The sequence below is a fragment of the Nannobrachium achirus genome, assembly GCF_963921795.1.
Source record: "Nannobrachium achirus genome assembly, chromosome: 12".
Taxonomy (NCBI): Eukaryota; Metazoa; Chordata; class Actinopteri; order Myctophiformes; family Myctophidae; genus Nannobrachium; species Nannobrachium achirus.
The window spans coordinates 1952090-1970957 of record NC_137832.1 but is presented as its reverse complement, the minus strand read 5'-3'; the positions used below and the strand labels follow the sequence as shown (position 1 = coordinate 1970957).

The window sequence follows — 18868 nt, the reverse complement described above, 5'->3', positions numbered from 1 at the left end:
ACACATCACACAGACAGATCATCAGGTCTCCACTATGCACAGAAAACCATCCTGTTGACAGGGTCAGGGCAGTTAGTTTAGTGCAGCGATGGCTGAGGAGACACAACTCCTGCTAAACCCAGCCTTGTGCCACTTCAGGGTTCTGTATCTTCACCCTGATGGAAGTAGCGAAACAGAGGATGATCAGTGTTATTTATTATTGATATAGTTATTGATACAGAGGATGATCAGTGTTATTGATATAGTTATTGATACAGAGGATGATCAGTGTTATTGATATAGTTATTGATACAGATGATGATCAGTGTCATGTGTTATTGAGAGAGCTAAGTGTGTGATGGCCTTATTGTTCATAGATGTTAAACGTACGCGTGTGTGTGTGTGTGTGTGTGTGTGTGTGTGTGTGTGTGTGTGTGTGTGTGTGTGTGTGTGTGTGTGTGTGTGTGTGTGTGTGTGTGTGTGTGTGTGTGTGTGTGTGTGTGTGTGTGTGTGTGTGTGTGTGTGTGTGTGTGTGTGTGCGCGCAGGAGATGGAGAAGCGTAGGAGGGTGGAGGAAGCCTACAAGACGTCCATGAACGAGATGAAGAAGAAGTCTCAGTACGGAGGTCCAGACTACGAGGTGAGGAAGATCATCCATCACATCTACAGTTACAGCTAGCAGAGAGGAGAGCATTTTTATTATAAATAAAACACCAATGACATAGAATGCTGACTTACACTCAACAGCTCGGCCAATCACATGTCAGTAAGTCAATACATCAGGCCTGTAGACATGGTCACATGATCATGGTCACATGGTCCAGACCAGAGACATAGAAAGGTAGTTAAGGTCCAGCTCTGGGTCATCTGTGTCGTGGGGCGGCAGCCATTACTCTGTAGGTGGGAGGGAAGCTTCCCTTCCGTGTCCAGCGGGATCTCGGACTAGGTAGAGCCGTCAGGCAGGTGGGGGGTGTCTTTTGGTAACACAGGGTGCGTTGGGATGTAGGCAGGGCTGCTGCAACCCATGTTGGTGCCCCACGCACAACTGGCTGTTGGATGCCCCCCCCCCAACAACAACACTACACCCCCCCCCCTACCCCCCCATTCCATAGTTGTTTTCCAACTAAGAGATGTAAATATGAGCTGGGCAGGGATCAGTTAGTTCACATGAGGTGGAGAAACGTTTGATTCTTACTTTTGCAACGCATCAGATCACTCTATGACCGCGTCGGATCTCCACTGTGGGTGAATGACTGTGGGTGAGTGCAGAGTGAGTTGCGAACTGCGCTGCGGCCCCGCCCCCAGATCAAATGGATGAACACATTGATCAGGCATCACAACCATTGATCAGTCATTGTGCATGCATGATGTGATTACTTTTAGCAAATACATATTAGTTATTATGATGATGATCGGCTTGGCTCTTGTTCTTGTTTTTTTTTCTCATTGTTTGGTGCCCTTTGGCAGCGTGATGCCCGACGCACAGTGCGTCGTGTGCGTCATGGTAGCGGCGGCACTGGATGTAGAAACTGAGAGAAGGCCCTCTGGTCAAGATTCAAGATTCAATAACTTTATTTCCATGTCAACATATTTGATAGGAATGTGTCTTGGTTCACTCTCAGATATAAAACATAAAACAAGGACAGAGCAGCTGCACAACATATTATATGAACATCTATAAACAACAGGAAACAATGCCCAGCAGCATAGAAAGTGCATACAGTTGGTTTAAAGTGATCTATACATATTGCCTCATCTATGCATGCTTAACCCCAGGGCTCCATTGGCGGTGTCGCGTTGCTCTGTGTCTTATGACGCCGTCACGTTGACGTCCGACTGGCTCCACTGAACGTGAATTTGTTGATATTTCAATCAAAGATCAGCTGAGGATATGAGCATTATCAACTGTAGTGTTATGCCTAAAAATGTCATAAAAAGTCATGCTGTGTAAAGTGACAGAAAAAAGCAGATCTACAAGCTCACAACACGTCGCATGCATGAGTCAGGACTGGAGTCAGGACATTTTGACTGTGAGCTTGTAGATTGGCTATTTTTGGAGAACCAGTCTTTAGTGTTCAGACTCAGTCACTCACTGCTGACCTGTTTTAGGAGGAAGAAATGAGTTGTTTCCCAGCCTGTTGTGTTATACATAATTTTATCAAGTAGTGAACTGGATGAGAGTTGTCTGCTAGGATTGTTTTTTAGCCTTCCTAATTATTCTTACTAGCCCTTACCCGTTCAAAGATATGAGCTCCAAAATGATGTGCAGTGTGTGGGTTATGGGATGTGCACTGTGCATACAGTATATGAGGGATGGAAAGTAACTTTAACTGGTGCTTACATGATAATATGTAGGAGCATCAATGTAAGAAATACCCGTTTCGTTTAATGGCTAACCCCCCCCCCCCCCCCCCCCCCCCCCCCAGCCCACCCACCCACCCGCCTGCGCACACACCCGCCTGCCTGCACACACACACACACACACACACACACACACACACACACACACACACACACACACACAGAGCTGGTTAAACATTTTGCCTCATGCTAGATGCAGAATAGATGTGCCTCAAGCTAGATGCAGAATAGATAGTAGCTACACCATAAAAATGCTAATATACAGCATACGATTTGTGAAAGTGACAAACGGGCTTCACAGTTATGTCAGGTGTGTTCATATGCTGATGGTGATGCGATTTCAGATCAATTGCTCCAGCCACCGAGGAGAAACGCTGTGACAGACAGACAGACAGACAGACACTCACTCACTCACTCACCCACTCACTCACTCAGACATTCGCAAAATTATAGTATAGATGGAGAAGAGTGATGAAAGTGGGGGGAGGCTACGTCCAATGATTTTAGATGCTCGGCGTACTTGGTATTAGAAAGCACCTTAGGCGCTGTACAGACATCTGCGTCACGCATCATCATCTTATCGTCTGCAAATGGCCACTGGGGGCGCCGTACTAATGCAATCTCAATGCAAGGTTGTTTGGTGTTTTGTCGTTGCCGTGTCTCTTCAAGAGCGTACAGGCTGCGGTTGAGCTTGAGACACGGCAACGACAAAAAACCAAACAACTTTCCATTGACAATGCATTAGTACGGCGCCCCCAGTGGCCGTTCTCAGACGATAAGATGACGATGCGTGACGCTAATGTGTGAGCGCGGCCTAAGACTCTGACCAAGTCCAGGAAAAGACACGCTGTAAACCTCAGATTCCGTGGTGGAATTTGCCTTGAGGAGCAGTGTGATAATGTAGCGACTAGCGAGTGCTTAGGGGCACAAGATGAACCTATCTCATGGGCGTCAATTAGGTATGGCAGGGGTATGCAGCTACCATACCCTGGGTCCAGGGGGGAGATAACAAGTTACTTTAAAATATAAATCCATGAATGTCTCTTTGTCTATCTGTGCTGGTTATGTTGTTAAATTACATTAAAACCAGTAAGACTCCCTAATCGGGAGATAAGCGACCGTAGGTGGCTTTGCAAGAATCGGCCTGATGGTGGCGCTAGAAGAGGGCCATGTGAGAAATGAGGGGTGGGGTCTGCGCGGCGCCGAGGCGGACGAATAGGTACCGGCCCCGGCTCTCCCGGTCGCTCCTAGCCGGAGTTACGGCATTTTATGTGAGCTGCAGTGTAGGGGGTCCTCCACTGGGGGCACCACCACTTTTGCATCCGTTCTGGAGCACCAGGAGTCGGTGGTCCCCGGGAATTCCCCGTGAGCAGCCCCTTTGGGGTGGTCATTTGGTCATTTTTGCACATTTGGGGTTTTTTTTACATCTGGGGGTCCCCCAGGGAGCTGGGGGTCCCTGTAGCTCCGGGGGTCCTTGGAGGTTGTAGTTTGGCAGGTAAGGAGTGTGTGTGCAAAATGTGGCATGGATGGGGGCAACGGTTGTGGAGATATGAGCAGGGGAAAAGTGTGACGTGTGATGTGTCACTCACGGAGGGACATTTTTGTACACCTGGGGGTCCCCCAGGGACCTGGGGGTCCCTGGAGCTCCGGGGGTCCTTGGAGGTTGTAGTTTGGCAGGTAAGGAGTGTGTGTGCAAAATGTGGCATGGATGGGGGCAATGGTTGTGGAGATATGAGCAGGGCAAAAGTGTGACGGACTCACTCACTGACAGACTGACAGACAGACAGACAGCCTGTGGAGGTTTTGGTAGTAAATGCGACCTACGGTCGCAATAACTACAAATGCAAAATTTAACAAGGCATTATAATTATATTCTCCACACTTGTATTCTCCCCATCTTGACAGAATAGTATATTCCCAGGTTCCGCAGGTCAGCTGCACAGGTGAAATTCATTATTGTTAATTGTGGCACGTTTACTAACATGCCAAGTTTAGCTGCGCTTGAACAACTGTTCCAGGCTGCCATATCCAGCCCAAGAAACCATAGAAATGTTTTGGGAAAAAAATAGAATGTACTTCTTAAAATAAATGTATCATGCCTGTTGCTAAGGTATGGCAACATGACTGGTGTCTTGCACGCGCGCCTTCGCGCGCATGCAAGACACCAGTCATGTTGCCATACCTTAGCTTTTTCTGAACTGACGCCACTGCTCATGCTGTCTGTGTGTCTTCCAGGAGGGCCCCAACAGTCTGATCAATGAGGATGAGTTCTTCGATGCGGTGGAAGCTGCTCTGGACAGACAGGACAAGATCGAGGAACAGGTGAGCGCTGTTGTCGTTAAAACAAGGTTCAAATGAAATGTAGATACAGTAGCATCATGTTGTTTAGACCAGGGGTTCCCAAGCTTTTTTGTCTCAGGGCACCCCATAAATATTTCTTTAATCCGAGGCACCCCTACATTATAATTTTCACTCCCAGCACCTTATATTTATAGCATATCGTCGTTGTCAGGTGGAAACCTTTTATGTCCAAAACCGTTCGTTTTGTATTTATCGTCTATAAAATGTACTAAACTAGTGAAAACAGCAGATCTACAAGCACACAACGCCTCGCATCGCGAGGCGTTGTGTGCTTGTAGATCGTCTGTTTTCACTAGTTTTGTGTGACGGTCTTGTATGATGAAGCAGGGCTTTGCTTTACCAAAAGACGTACACATTTGAAACTTGGAGATATGAGGTTTCTGCCAGTGACTATATTTTAGTGATTATGTTGAGAAGAAAACGTTGACATAATAGCCATTTTGGTTAGAACTGACTGAAAATAACTTTGTACTTCAAGTTTAAAATGATACTAAATATTTTTCAAGTGTCCAAATAAATTCCAAATATTATCAAATTATCTTGCGGCAACCCTGGACTGCCGTCACGGCACCCCAGGGTGCCCCGTCACCCACTTTGAAAACCCCTGGTTTAGACTGATGCTGGGTGCTTGGTTTGACACTACACTGTGTTTACCTTGATTACGGTAAGTCTCTGCAATAAAGAGCGTTTGATAAATGACCACATAGTAAATTGTGTCCTTCTGTTTTCAGTGTCAGTCTGAGAAGGTCAGAATACCTCGACTGACTCCCGTACCTTCTGGAGATGTTTACTCCTCCATCGCCACGCACAGATTCTCTGCCAAGGTGAGCAATATTCATCTGCCAGGACCTGCTGGTTTTATCTCCTACCAGGACCTCTAGTACTGTTGGTTTTATCTCCTACCAGGACCTCTAGAGCCATTTCAAATGTATGTTCTGGTGTGTTTGTTCCACTTCCTATTCTGTTTGCTCATTTTCTTTGTATCGCACACTTCAGTTGAGAAAGATATGTTTTATCTTTATCTTTATCTAGCCCATTACTGAACAGCAATGATAACTATCACAATATAGAGCTATTTAACACTTCATTTTAACCAAACCATATCATTCTTACACAACCTTTTAAACTGTCGAACCGTCTTGAACTCTGAACTTTCACCTCTGTTGGAAACCTTTCATTTCTTACTTCCAACTCTCTTCTCTTTTATTCCACTTTTCCCCTCTTTTCCTCCTTTTCTCTTTTCTTCCTCTCTTCTTTCTCCTCCGCGGTCTCCTGTCTCCTGCCTCTCTCTCTCTCTCTCTCTCTCTCTCTCTCTCTCTCTCTCTCTCTCTCTGTTCAGCCTCATAGTCTCTCGTCCTCGCTGTCCTCTGTTGAACTAGTCAGTGCCTCAGATGATGTTCACAGATTCAGCGTTCAGGTACTGTGTGTGTGCGTGTGTGTGTGCAGGCGCGCGCGTGTGTGTGTGCATGCGGTCCCTCCGGGAAGTCACCCAGTGGTGTGTAACAGTTTAGATGGTAGGTTTTTATTCCCAACATGAGTTAATGGTCAAACATATTTTGTCATTTTTGTAGACTGATGGATTGTCCTCGTTTCCAAATGTTTGCAGGAGGGTCCGGGAATACATAGCTATGCATTGTCTTTTGGTTACACTTATAACATTACACAGAACATGTAATAGTACTGCATGATTGCAGCCTAATGTATGTGACGAAAATTACAGATCTACAAACTCACACATTGCTTGTATATCTGCAAGATTCTATGCTTTATTGTTGCTACACTGCCTGTCTTTGGGCGTTGCACATAGGAGTAAGAGACTCGTTATTGCGCTGAATTATTCTTATATTGTCCTGGAAAGTGGGTTCAATATTTGGGAAAAGTTTTGGAAATTCATTGGTTAAATTGTGTGGGAACCCTGTTGGTTGTGTATAGAAATACACTGGTTACCATGGAGTGACAGAGACTGTTTACGGGGACTCATCTCTCTATTGGTCTATTGCAGGGGTTTTCAAAGTGGGTGACGGGGCACCCTGGGCTGCCGTGATGGCAGTCCAGGGGTGCCGCGATTGGTCTATTGGTCGGTCGACCGGCCAATAAGCAGAACTCTAAACTCCTGCTAAATAAACGTGTTGCCATTTCAACGTCCATCAATGATTTCATGTGGATGTGAGACTATAAACTCACTATCAAGACATATAGTTGATTAAAGTTCATCCCTCTCTCTCTCTCTCTCTCTCTCTCTCTCTCTCTCTCTCTCTCTCTCTCTCTCTCTCTCTCTCTCTCTCTCTCTCTCTCTCAGGTGGAGGAGATGGTTCAGAGTCACATGACCTACTCTCTCCAGGATATGGGCGGAGACGCCAACTGGCAGCTGGTGATAGAGGAGGGAGAGATGAAGGTAGGACCGCCTGCCACCACAGGAGGGCGCCAACGCACCACAACAAACACTGTGACTGAGTCCACATAGAGCAGATATCTTGGACTGTCACGATTATGACATTTTACATGACCATTAATTGTCACTCAAATAATTGCGATTAACAATTTAATTGTGTTTTTGTCGTTGACAATTACATTTCTGTTTGGATTGTAGGCTTTGAAGTTGCACATAGTAGATATGACACGTAACCTAAATATACAAAGAAATTACTGACATATTTGACAACTTTATACTCTAAAAAGAACATTGATAGTGGAAATAGCAGATCTACAAGCTCACAACGCGCCACAATGCGACACACTGTGAGCTTTCCACTATTTTTGAAAAAGTTTGAAAATATATGAACTTTTTTTAACATGGAAACAATGCACCGTTTGTCAGCCTTCTGATTGGTCCCTGAGACTCCCTGACTGGCCAACCAGAAAAAACCATTCACTTTTTGCTATCGGGGGTGGAGTTTGTGCAGTGGAGAATGTTGTTTCAGGCTTTCAAAAACTGTCCGCAGTGCGGAGCACGACCTTCGTCCAGTACGGCCGCGGCAGTAGGGGGCGATCTCGCTCATCATAATGAATAAGCTTCAACAAACTAGTTCACATGGACCTTATCAATGGTCTAAGAGTCACGATTGGGTACATATATTTTAAATGGGCAGAATTACGAAAAGCCAGCCTATTATGTGAGGAGAAACATTATAGTTCTGTCCTCTTCCTACCCAAGATGCAATGCGCTTCTCTTTCTATTTCTATTCTATCTCTGATCCAGAGGATTAAACTAATTAAAACATTTATTTTCGGGGGAAAACTACTGTTTTGCTATGTAATTACTGTACCCTTTTCTTCCCTTTTTATTAATATCACGTAGATGTGTTTTTTTTGGTACTTTATATAGCTGTAATGAGGCTATGAAGAAAAAAAAAATCCCATCCACTACCACTATAAAAGAATCTGCAAAGAGGATTCTGTCCCACTGGGATTAAACAAATTAAAACATATATTTTCGGGTAAACCCCCTGTTTTGCAATGTAACTACTGTACCTTTGTCTTCCCTTTTTATTAATATCACCTAGATGTTTTTCCTTTGGTACTTTATATAGCTGTAATGAGGCTATAAAAAAATAAAAAAATACCATTCACTGCCACTATAAAAACAATCTGCCCAGGGTCAAATGTCCCATCATAGTAACAGGGCAGAATGGGGCGGGATTTGCAAAAGGGAGAATTATGACGATTATGTCAAATAATTACGATTAGACGATTATGTAATAAGTGTGACAGGCCTACAGATATCTGCATTGATTATAAATTGATATTCCATAATCTATCAATATAATATAATATGATTTATAATCTTATCCCCATTGATTTCATTAGGCTGTGTACTAGCGGCAAACGCTGAACATAGCCCCTCCCCTTACCCATGTGACCGGTGAAGACGAGCCCCTACAGTAATAATAGATGTATTTATTCATTATTAATATTTCAGGTCTATAGGAGAGAAGTAGAGGAGAACGGTATCGTCCTGGACCCTCTCATATTATTAATATTATTAATATTATTAATATAATTATTAATATTTCAGGTCTATAGGAGAGAGGTAGAGGAGAACGGTATCGTCCTGGACCCTCTGAAAGCCACCCATTCAGTAAAAGGCGTGACGGGTCACGAGGTGTGTCACTACTTCTGGGACACTTCAGTCAGGATGGACTGGGAGAGTAAGTATGCTTCATCACCACCATCATCATCTTCATCATCAGACAACATTAACTTATTAACAGTTTTACTGCCAGATGTTATTAGTTATTTATTGGGTCTTGTGCCCGCAAAAGCAGCTTACTTTTGCGAGGTTATAGACAAAGATCTATTTTTTTTCCTCCTCATTACATAGTGCACTTTGGTCATACTAGCAGTAGAGGGCAGCCTCATGCAAGAATTAATGTGCAATGGGCCGCTGCAGCTTCCATACATTCAGGGCGCAGAGTCGCATCAGAGCAATAGAACGACAGCTAGCAGCCAAGAAGTGAATTTGGACATTATTGATGTTTACGTGAGGTAAAGCAGGATTACAGGAGATGCTTATACTGTACACACCCGCGCGACCCCTCATCAGTTTACAGACATCAAAACAACGTACAAAAGAACGAGCGAAAGAACGTACAATTGGCATCGCGCCGCAGTGAAAAATGGGGCGAACGGGAACGTCCAAAGCGGTAAAAGAGTTAACCATTTCAGAGCGTTGCTGTGGACACCCTGGCCTAAGGTGTCGTGACACAAGTCCAGGGCTGTCTGGGAATGCTTTGGAATTTATCAACATAACTTCAGTTTCTACTCAGTAAAACAGACCTGAGTTGCTCTGTACTTGAAGAGATATTTTCCAGTCTACGGTGCACCAAGGCTCTTCGCCAAAAATAGCAGATCTACAAGCTCACAATGCGTCATATTGTGAGCGTTGTGAGCTTGTAGATCGGCTATTTATGGTGAACGTTCCCCCCCAGAATAGAGATGCTGGTATTCAAGTGGTTAAACATTAAGTATATAGTTATTTCTGATCTGTCCTGTTCTCTTATGGAAGATGTAAATAGTTGACATGAATGTAAGGTGCTGAAAAGCAGGGGTTGGCAAACCTTTAGACTTTGTTAATCATGACCACATCAATATAAAATATTTCCAACAAACTATTTTCCTTCTTGTGAGGATACTTAATTTAATTGAAGAAAACCCTTCCACTTGTGCCAGTGAGCGTCGGCCTTTGCGTTGCGACGTAGCCTGAACCAATCAAATAAATAATAACAAAGTGTTTGGGGGTGGGGGACATGGCCATTCATCTCTATAGACGTCGCCGCGAAACCTCGCTCGAATAGAGGCTCAGCGTGAGAAAACAGGAAGGGTGGACGACGTCGCACGCGGTAGGTCAAGACCTCCTCATTGAAACAAATGTATTTTAATTCGATTTCATCGCTTGCGTCGCATTGCTGATACACTTCAAATCCTCAACTCAAATATTTGCTTCTGGGTGGTCTCTGGAACAACATATCGTCACTGTCGTGCTGAAACCTCGTATCTCCAAGTTTCAAATTTGTAATCTTTTCCGCAAAGTAAAGCCCTGCTTCATCAGACAAGGCCGTCGCACAAAAGTAGTGAAAACAGCCGATCTACAAGCACACAACGCCTCGCGGTGCGAGGCTTTTTGTGCTTGTAGATCGGCTGTTTTCACTAGTTTAAATCATTTTTAAAATGATAAATGCAAAAAGCAAAAAACGGTTTTGGACATACAAGGTTTTCACCCGACAGCGACGATATTTTGAGATGGTCGTCCGCGACTCCGCGGCCAAATACGTGTAATTCTGGGGGTCCTTCCTTGACATGAAAAAGTTTGATAACCACTGGACACAACCTTAGAAGGATTTAGAAGACATTTACAGAAGCCTTGCACGAATTTTGGCAGATCTACAAGCTCGCAGTGTGACACTCGGTGCAGCACTTGATGTTTTATAGATCATATATTTTCATTATCTCTCTCTATCTTGATGTTTTATAGATCATATATTTACATATCTCTGTATCTTGATGTTTTATAGATCATATATTTACATATATCTGTCTATCTTATAGATCATATATTTACATATATCTGTCTATCTTGATGTTTTATAGATCATATATTTACATATCTCTGTATCTTGATGTTTTATAGACCATATATTTACATATCTCTGTATCTTGATGTTTTATAGATCATATATTTACATATCTCTGTATCTTGATGTTTTATAGATCATATATTTACATATCTCTGTATCTTGATGTTTTATAGATCATATATTTACATATCTCTGTATCTTGATGTTTTTCAGCCACCATAGAAAACTTCAATGTGGTTGAAACACTGTCGGAAAACTCTGTCATCGTTTACCAGACACACAAGGTAAATATATGTTAATGTACATCATATAGAGTCTATAAGGTAAATATATTGCCTGAAATGTATTAAAAGTGATGTTACCTTTTACTAATCTACTTATTTGACCACCAGTCTAAATGAGGTCTAAATTAATAACACATTAGATCGCTGCGCCGGGGTTACTGAGTAACCTAGACCAGGGGTTCCCAAACCTTTTTGTCCCCATAAAATTTGTTTTAATCCGAGGCACCCCTACATTATAATTTTCACTCCCAGCACCTTATATTTATAGCATATCGTCGTTGTCGGGTGGAAACCTTGTATGTCCAAAACTGTTAGTTTTGTATTTATCATCTATAAAATGTACTAAGCTGGTGAAAACAGCAGATCTACAAGCACACAACGCCTCACATCGCGAGGCGTTGTGTGCTTGTAGATCGTCTGTTTTCACTAGTTTTGTGCGACAGTCTTGTATGATGAAGCAGGGCTTTGCTTTACCAAAAGACGTACACATTTGAAACTTCGATATACGAAGTTTCTGCCCGACAGTGACGATATTTTAGTGATTGCGAGGAAAACGTTGAGATAATAGCCATTTTGGTTAGAACTGACTGAAAATAACTTTGTATTTCAATACTATTTTTTTTTTTTCAAGTGTCCAAATAAATTCCAAATATTATCAAATTATCTCGCGGCACCCCTGGACTGCCGTCACGGCACCCCAGGGTGCCCCGTCACCCACTTTGAAAACCCCTGGCCTAGACTAGAGAACAACCCGTTTCTGTTTGCTTACTGTCTGAACACTGCTGAGGCAGCTTGGACTAACATGATATGATGATCAGATTGATGAGCTGACCAATGGTTGATCAGATAGATGAGCTGACCAATGGTTGATCAGATAAATGAGCTGACCAATGGTTGATCAGATAGATGAGCTGACCAATGGTTGATCAGATAGATGAGCTGACCAATGGTTGTGTTGCAGAGAGTTTGGCCCGCCTCCCAGAGGGATGTGCTCTACCTATCAGCAATCAGGAAGATTCTGGCGACCAATGAGAACGACCCTGACACCTGGTTGGTCTGCAACTTCTCTGTGGACCACGACAACGCTCTGGTGGGTTTATATCATCCAATCATATTTAATGTCTATTATCGTACTGTATACATCATCCAATCAAATCGTGGTTCACAAACCTTTCAGGTTGAGACCCAAAAGAGAGATTTGCCCAAACTAGTGAATATTTAGCAGATCTATAAGCGCACAACGTGGCACAAAACGGTGCATTGTGCGTTTATAGCTTGCGAGCTTATAGATCGACTATTTTCACCACTTTTTTCAACATAATAATCTTGATTATTTTATAATGACATAATGAATACAAGATGTTAGTTAGTCTTCTAGGGATTATGACATAAAGAAAATAAGACGTTCTAGGGATAACAATTATTAACCCTTGGGTTGCTGTGTCTCTGTGCAGCCCACCAACCGTTGTGTTTAACCCTTGGGTTGCCTGTGTCTCTGCAGCCCACCAACCGCTGTGTTCGAGCTAAGATCAACGTGGCCATGATCTGTCAGACCCTGGTCAGTCCACCAGAGGGAGACAAAGAGATCAGCAGAGACAACATCCTGTGTAAGATCACATACGTGGCCAACGGTAAGAAGTTACTTCTACTGAGTAATATATATGTATGTAATATAATACCAGTAAGACGCCCTAAGGGGCGAGAAGCGAGGCCGCTGACACAAGTGAGGCAGCTGAATGTCCATATATGGACATTCCCAGATATGGGCTTAATATTGGTGACATCAGGGATCTCCATATTTGGGCATAAAAGGGACAAGGACAGAATTAAGTTGCAAGTGTGGTTGCCGTGACACAAGTCACACTTGATCAAGGTGATGATCCAGTCGTCTCCATGTATGGATATCATCGTCTTTGATGATTGGTTGACAACATTTTATTTCACAAGAGTTCTTGTTATGATGAGGTAAGGAGATCCAGGTGATGATAGTCAGCTCCATATATGGAGATCCATGTGTTGTACCAACCTTCTGTCTTGGCCACATCCGGAGCGTGACATGAGGCGTGACTGACTGATGCACGGGAGCTGCAGGTTTTCATAGTAATTACGGTCCATCAGGATTAACTCTGGAAACTGGTCACTTATTGATGTTTAGATCAGGGGTCTTCAACATTTTCAGGCCAAGGACCCCTTAGTTGAGAGAGAGATGAAGCAGGGACCCCCACAACCTGTTCATAGATTCCATATAGTTTCAATGTTTGACAGCGCGATCGATCATCAGTGTATTTTGGGTTCATGTCAATTTGTGTTTTCAGATATTTAACCAATTGAACTGTCAATACTTAATAAACTTAACCTTTCACTCTGTACTTAGTCTGCTCTTTTCCCCCTCTACACCAAACCTCTTTGCCTAAAATAGCAGATCTACAAGCTCACAACGCCTCGCGCTGCGAGGCGTTGTGAGCTTGTAGATCTGCTATTTTTGGCTAAAGTTCTCAGGGAAAAAAAGTTTCTATCACACAGTGTCTGCTAAATGCCTAAATTGTGTGCGGGTGCGGGTGCGTGCGTGCGTGTGTGCGTGTGTGCGTGTGTGCGTGTGTGTGTGTGTGTGTGTGTGTGTGTGTGTGTGTGTGTGTGTGTGTGTGTGTGTGTGTGTGTGTGTGTGTGTGTGTGTGTACAGTGAACCCGGGCGGCTGGGCTCCTGCCTCGGTGCTCAGAGCCGTGGCAAAGAGAGAATATCCTAAGTTCCTGAAACGCTTCACGTCCTACGTCCAGGAGAAGACAGCGGGGAAACCCATCCTGTTCTGAATGGAGGTACTGACACACACACCAGTGTTGATTTCGTCGACTAAAACTATGATGAAAAATGATTGTCGACTGCGTTTTTTTCACTGACGAAAACTAAATAAAAACGATATAAAAACTAAGCTGTGATGACTAAAACTAAGACTAAATATTTTGTCAATTTCGTCAACAAAATAAAAACTAGACTAAAACGTTAGGGAGGGACTAGTGGAGAAGATAGTCATTTTGTTTGGTTGCTCTCAGGTGTTGCGTGCTGAAAAGCTCACAACTTGTGAGCTTGTAGATCGGCTATTTTCAGCACACAACCAATTGAAAAATCAGTCATTACGATGCCATCAAGGCCTGCCAAAATACATTTCAGTAGACTAAATCAACTGTAGATTTAGTCTGCTAAAATCTTATGATATTTAGTCGACTAAAATTAGACTAAAACTAAAACTTTTCAGGTGACTAAATTATGACTAAAATTAAATTCAATTTTATTCAAAAGACTGACTCAAACTAAATCAAAGTTTGCTGTCAAAAACAACACTGACACACACACACACACACACACACACACACACACACACACACACACACACACACACAGAGACAGACACGCGCACGTTGAGAGCGAGACCACTATTTATAATCCATTACCTGGGGAGAAGTCTCCCATGGAGGCTTTCTGACAGAAAACGCCTGGCTGCTTCAATGGTCGCCTCAACGCTGCCGAGTTAAGAGCGTTTCTCTAATGTTTTGATGTCACATGACCTTCCTCAGTGGGAGGGGCAGTGGGAGGGGCTAACATGAAGGAAAGGTTGCACAACAAGACCAAATTCATTTGCAAGATTTGCGTCACAGCAACCACTCTTGCAATTTCCAATTTCTAGTTTGTAATGTTGTGTTGTTGTGTGTATTAGGTGTTTACTATCAAAACCTCCACTGGCTGACAGTCTGTCTGTACCGTCATGAAAACTGTACATGAAACTGTACCTTTTTCTATGCAAACTTCTAATAGTCTTCAATCAATCAATCAATGAATGTCTGTCTGTCTGTCCAACTTTTGCCCTACTCTTATCTCTGCCACCGTTGCCCCTATCCATGCCAAACTTTGCACACACACTCCTTGGCTGTTCTAGCGCCACCATCAGGCTGATTTTTGCAAAACACATTTTTGAACACTGCTCCTACAGATTTTGCCCTAAAATCACGCAAATTGGATGGCAAATCACAACCTCCTCCGCCCCTGATTTCTCACATGGACCTCTTCTAGCGCCACCATGAGGTTGCCGACCTGACAGCTTATCTCCCGATTAGGGAGTCTTACTGGTGTTGTGTTGTTGTGTGTATTAGGTGTGTAACATTGTGTTATTTATTGTGTATCCTCAGGGTGTGTTGACGTCAGATCTGCGGTCAGGTGAACATTTCTGGGCGTCGACCTACAAAGACGCCCGTCAAACAACCAACCAATCACACAAAACCACCCGCCTGTCAATCCAATCAGATTGACCTACTTTAAAAAGGAAAAAACAAAACTCCTTTACCCAGGATGCCGTGCAGTACCGAGGAGGAGTGGGCGGTGCCAACGTTCTGAAACAAACTCTTTAAAGATGATTATAATCCACGGTACCGCGGTGTCGCTAGCACAGATCTACAAGCTAGCTGATGTGTAGATCTGTTTTTTGTTTTTTTTAATGGCAAGCCACAGCCTGGTGCCTTGAAGTATAAATTAAAGCTTAATTAGCATGTTATGTTAATTAGCATGTTTTATTTAACCGCTTAAATCCCAGGATCTGTATTTCGGGAGGAAAATAGACGATCTACAGAATTTTTTTCGGCTATTTTCCCGACAAAGATATTTAAAGGAGAATTCCGGATTAGGAGGTTTTCTCAACTTATGCTGCCGATGTTTCCTCCTAAAACGACTCCGGGCGATCTTGTCCGTTCACCCGACCCGAACACGCTGGGTTACAACGATAAACCGCTGAGTGATCTTGTCTTGCGAGATCAGCGGCTTGTAAACAATAATGGCGAGACTAGTGTCATTAAGTAGGATTTGCTGAACAAAAGTATTTCAGGGCGATAGAAGCCTATAGCGCTCTGTTTGGAGCGGTGGGCGGGTCTGTTTGGGAGGAAAACCACTCCTACTAAAGATGAGGAAATCTCCTAATTAAATGTATCATATAATCAATATAAATGTACAGCGAAAACACTAGAGCACAGTCCTCAACAACTACATGGGCTTTAAGAGGTTAAATATTTCTAACGTTCTCTTTTTTTGTTTATTTGTTTTTTTCTTGTTTTTTTAATCAGCCATTTACTTTTTCTTTTTTTTGTAAATTGTTTTGTACATTTATTTCTTCTGATTTGCATAATTAATAACTCAGCTTTTCAGCTTCACTTTAATCGCTGATGATGTCACGGCTTCTTGTTCGCCCTGCTGCTACAGAGAGAGAGAGAGAGAGAGGACTGACCATTAACCCTTTAAGTAATTACACATTTAATTAATGATACGATAAATTACCAGTAATATAATGATAAAATAGATAATAACGGCCACTTAAGTGTCACTCATTACCGAAATAATTGTTAATTAAAATGGTTTCATTGGTTTAAAGCGTAAACAACTTTATCGATGTGTTCTCTCCATATAATTGGTCTTTACCTAATGCTCATTAATTCAATATCATTTCAGTTAATTTCTATGAAACTCGTCTACCAGTGACATCATCGTTGGGGAATCCAAGCTAATGGAAACTGCAGGCGTTTCTCTTCCTTGTGACGGAAGCCGTTGTCCTCGCGAATTTAAAATTTAAAAAATAAACAAAAACTTGTGAAATCTTGACCAAACCTGCCTACCAATGATGTCACCGGTGGGCGGGTTTCTGGCGTGTCCGCAGAAATGGTGTCATCGTTTAAGGACCAATTATATGCAAATAAATTATAATATTATAATGAGCATTAATGAGAACCAGGTTGATGAAATGAGTGTCCTTTTAACAGACATCCGTGTATTTTATGAATATATTACTTGGTAATTTGCATAATTAATGAGACGTCTTTATCTTTTGGCCTTTTTTTTTTATTTTTTATCTCCCGTCTCTCTGGTGACAACTTCCTGTCCCTCTGGTGACAACTTCCTGTTTGTGTTAGTTTGATGGAGGGACGGCCGGTTAGAGCTTGGAGATCTGTTTTCTGTTCCGTTGTGTGGGTCTAGAGATCTACCATGATGAGGATGTAGTTCACTGGTTCTCAAGGTGTGGTTCGGGGTCCCGCCAGGGTCTGTAACAGTTTTTTTTTGTTTTTTTTACATTTCTCTGGGACTCCAAGTTGTTCATTTAAACCCTCTGACCCGTAACGAGGGTCCATTTGGTTCCATTAATCATTAACGAGGGTCCATTTGGTTCCATTAATCATACAGACCTGTAAAGGGTTGCCGGTTGAGAACCCAGTGATGATGGTTTTGTCATGGAAGCGGTTTGCCCAAGGGCACAACAGACACAATGTATTGTACAGAGACGACTGTTATGTAAAATAAATAGAAATGAATAAAGTTTGAACCTCATGATGATAAAACTGGAGAGGGGGGGGGGGGGGGGGGGGGTCAATTATCCAACATTTGACTAATTGGAGTTAATTAGAAGTTAATTGAAGTTGACATTCTGGTTGATGCTGGGTCATTCTAGGGTTTTACGTTGGTCTCTTTATTGACTATCAGGACTGAGACAAAAACAACATCTCCATCAATCCAAGGCTTCATGAGGTGAATGATTGATTATGATGATGATAATTGATTATTATAATTGATAGGAAAAAAGATAACTTTTTGGGTGAACTATGGAGTAGTGCTGAATCCAATAATCAATAGCAGGCTCCGTTTCTTTTCTTTTTGGCAAATGAAGCAAATTTGATGATAATTTGATATTAAAACAAACATATCTGTGCCAACATTAAAAACTTGAAGTCACATCGAAAATAATAAGACAATCTAACAACACTGGTCTCCACCGCACGACAAAGCTGGTCTCCACCGCACGTGCTCTGTAACTCCTGAAGAAGTGTTTCTACACATCGGTAAAACATTTTGTTACGCTGTAAGGTTGAGAATCACTGATCTACAAGCTCAGCTGCTGTATTGCGATGCGTGACATTCAAGTGCGACCGACTTATAGATCGGGTCTCAACGCCTGAGGAATGTTTCCCCCCCTGCTCTGTGATTGGTCAGTGGAAGCATTTACGTCGACTCCTACCGGAAATGTCACCGTTATCGCGATTAAGGATATTCTATTATCCCCATAATGAAACAATATGAAAACGCTTAAAATATTTGTTTAACCACCATTCTGGGGTCGGAACGTTGGCGTTGTGAGCTTGTAGATCAGCTGTTTTTGGCGTGGAGAGTTTTTTTTGGGGGGAAAGGGCGTACCCAGTGCGCCGTTTTGAACATAAACAACGTCGCTTTGTCACCGAGCAAAATGGAGTTCCGCGTGGAAGATGTGACCAAAAAATTAATAAAAGGTATTTTAAATTCATGCCAATTAATGAATCGCACAAAAATAAAGAAGGGCTTTTCCTCCGGTGTTGGGATTATTACCTGTTTATTATTATATTATAAAATATACCTTATATTATAATCTGTTCATTCTGTTAATCCCACATTTCACATTGGGGGTGGGGGGGGGGGGGGGGTTTCTAAAAGGACCATTAAGGTTCTGTAACTCTGAAATGGACCGTGTGTGTGTGGTTCATTTATTTCCTACACAGATGTATGGGCTCCGTTTGTACACTCTCAGAGTTACAGACCTGTAAGGGTCCATTTGGTTCCTATGGATCATCTAGCTTGGGGACCCCCCCTGGAGGACCCCCGGGGGTCCCTGGACCAGAGCGGTGGGTGAGCCCCTGGGTCCTAGAGGGGGTCGTGTTATAAAGTTTGATCGTCTAAAAGAGGAAATTAAAAATCAGCAGAAGAATGAAACGTTTAGCCTTTTTAATTTTGATATCTTGTCAAAGGAATGGACAT

General features: G+C 42.7%; 1 protein-coding gene across 3 annotated transcripts in view; it reads left to right on the top strand.

Moving 5' to 3' along the window:
• LOC308296341 (ceramide transfer protein-like) overlaps positions 1-18499 on the top strand; it is a 64680-nt gene extending 46181 nt beyond the window's left edge. For 2 of the 3 annotated variants that reach the window (XM_080739598.1, XM_080739596.1), the window contains exons 8-17: positions 526-618; positions 4575-4661; positions 5432-5524; positions 7000-7095; positions 8716-8848; positions 10988-11058; positions 12020-12148; positions 12560-12689; positions 13739-13872; positions 15238-18499. In XM_080739598.1, coding sequence (XP_080595724.1) covers positions 526-618; positions 4575-4661; positions 5432-5524; positions 7000-7095; positions 8716-8848; positions 10988-11058; positions 12020-12148; positions 12560-12689; positions 13739-13866 — 960 coding nt within the window. In that variant the 3' untranslated portion in view covers positions 13867-13872; positions 15238-18499. Of the gene's footprint in view, positions 1-525; positions 619-4574; positions 4662-5431; positions 5525-6999; positions 7096-8619; positions 8635-8715; positions 8849-10987; positions 11059-12019; positions 12149-12559; positions 12690-13738; positions 13873-15237 lie in introns of all 3 variants that reach the window. The other variant, XM_080739597.1, reaches the window with a different exon arrangement.
• Positions 18500-18868: the final 369 nt, after the last annotated feature.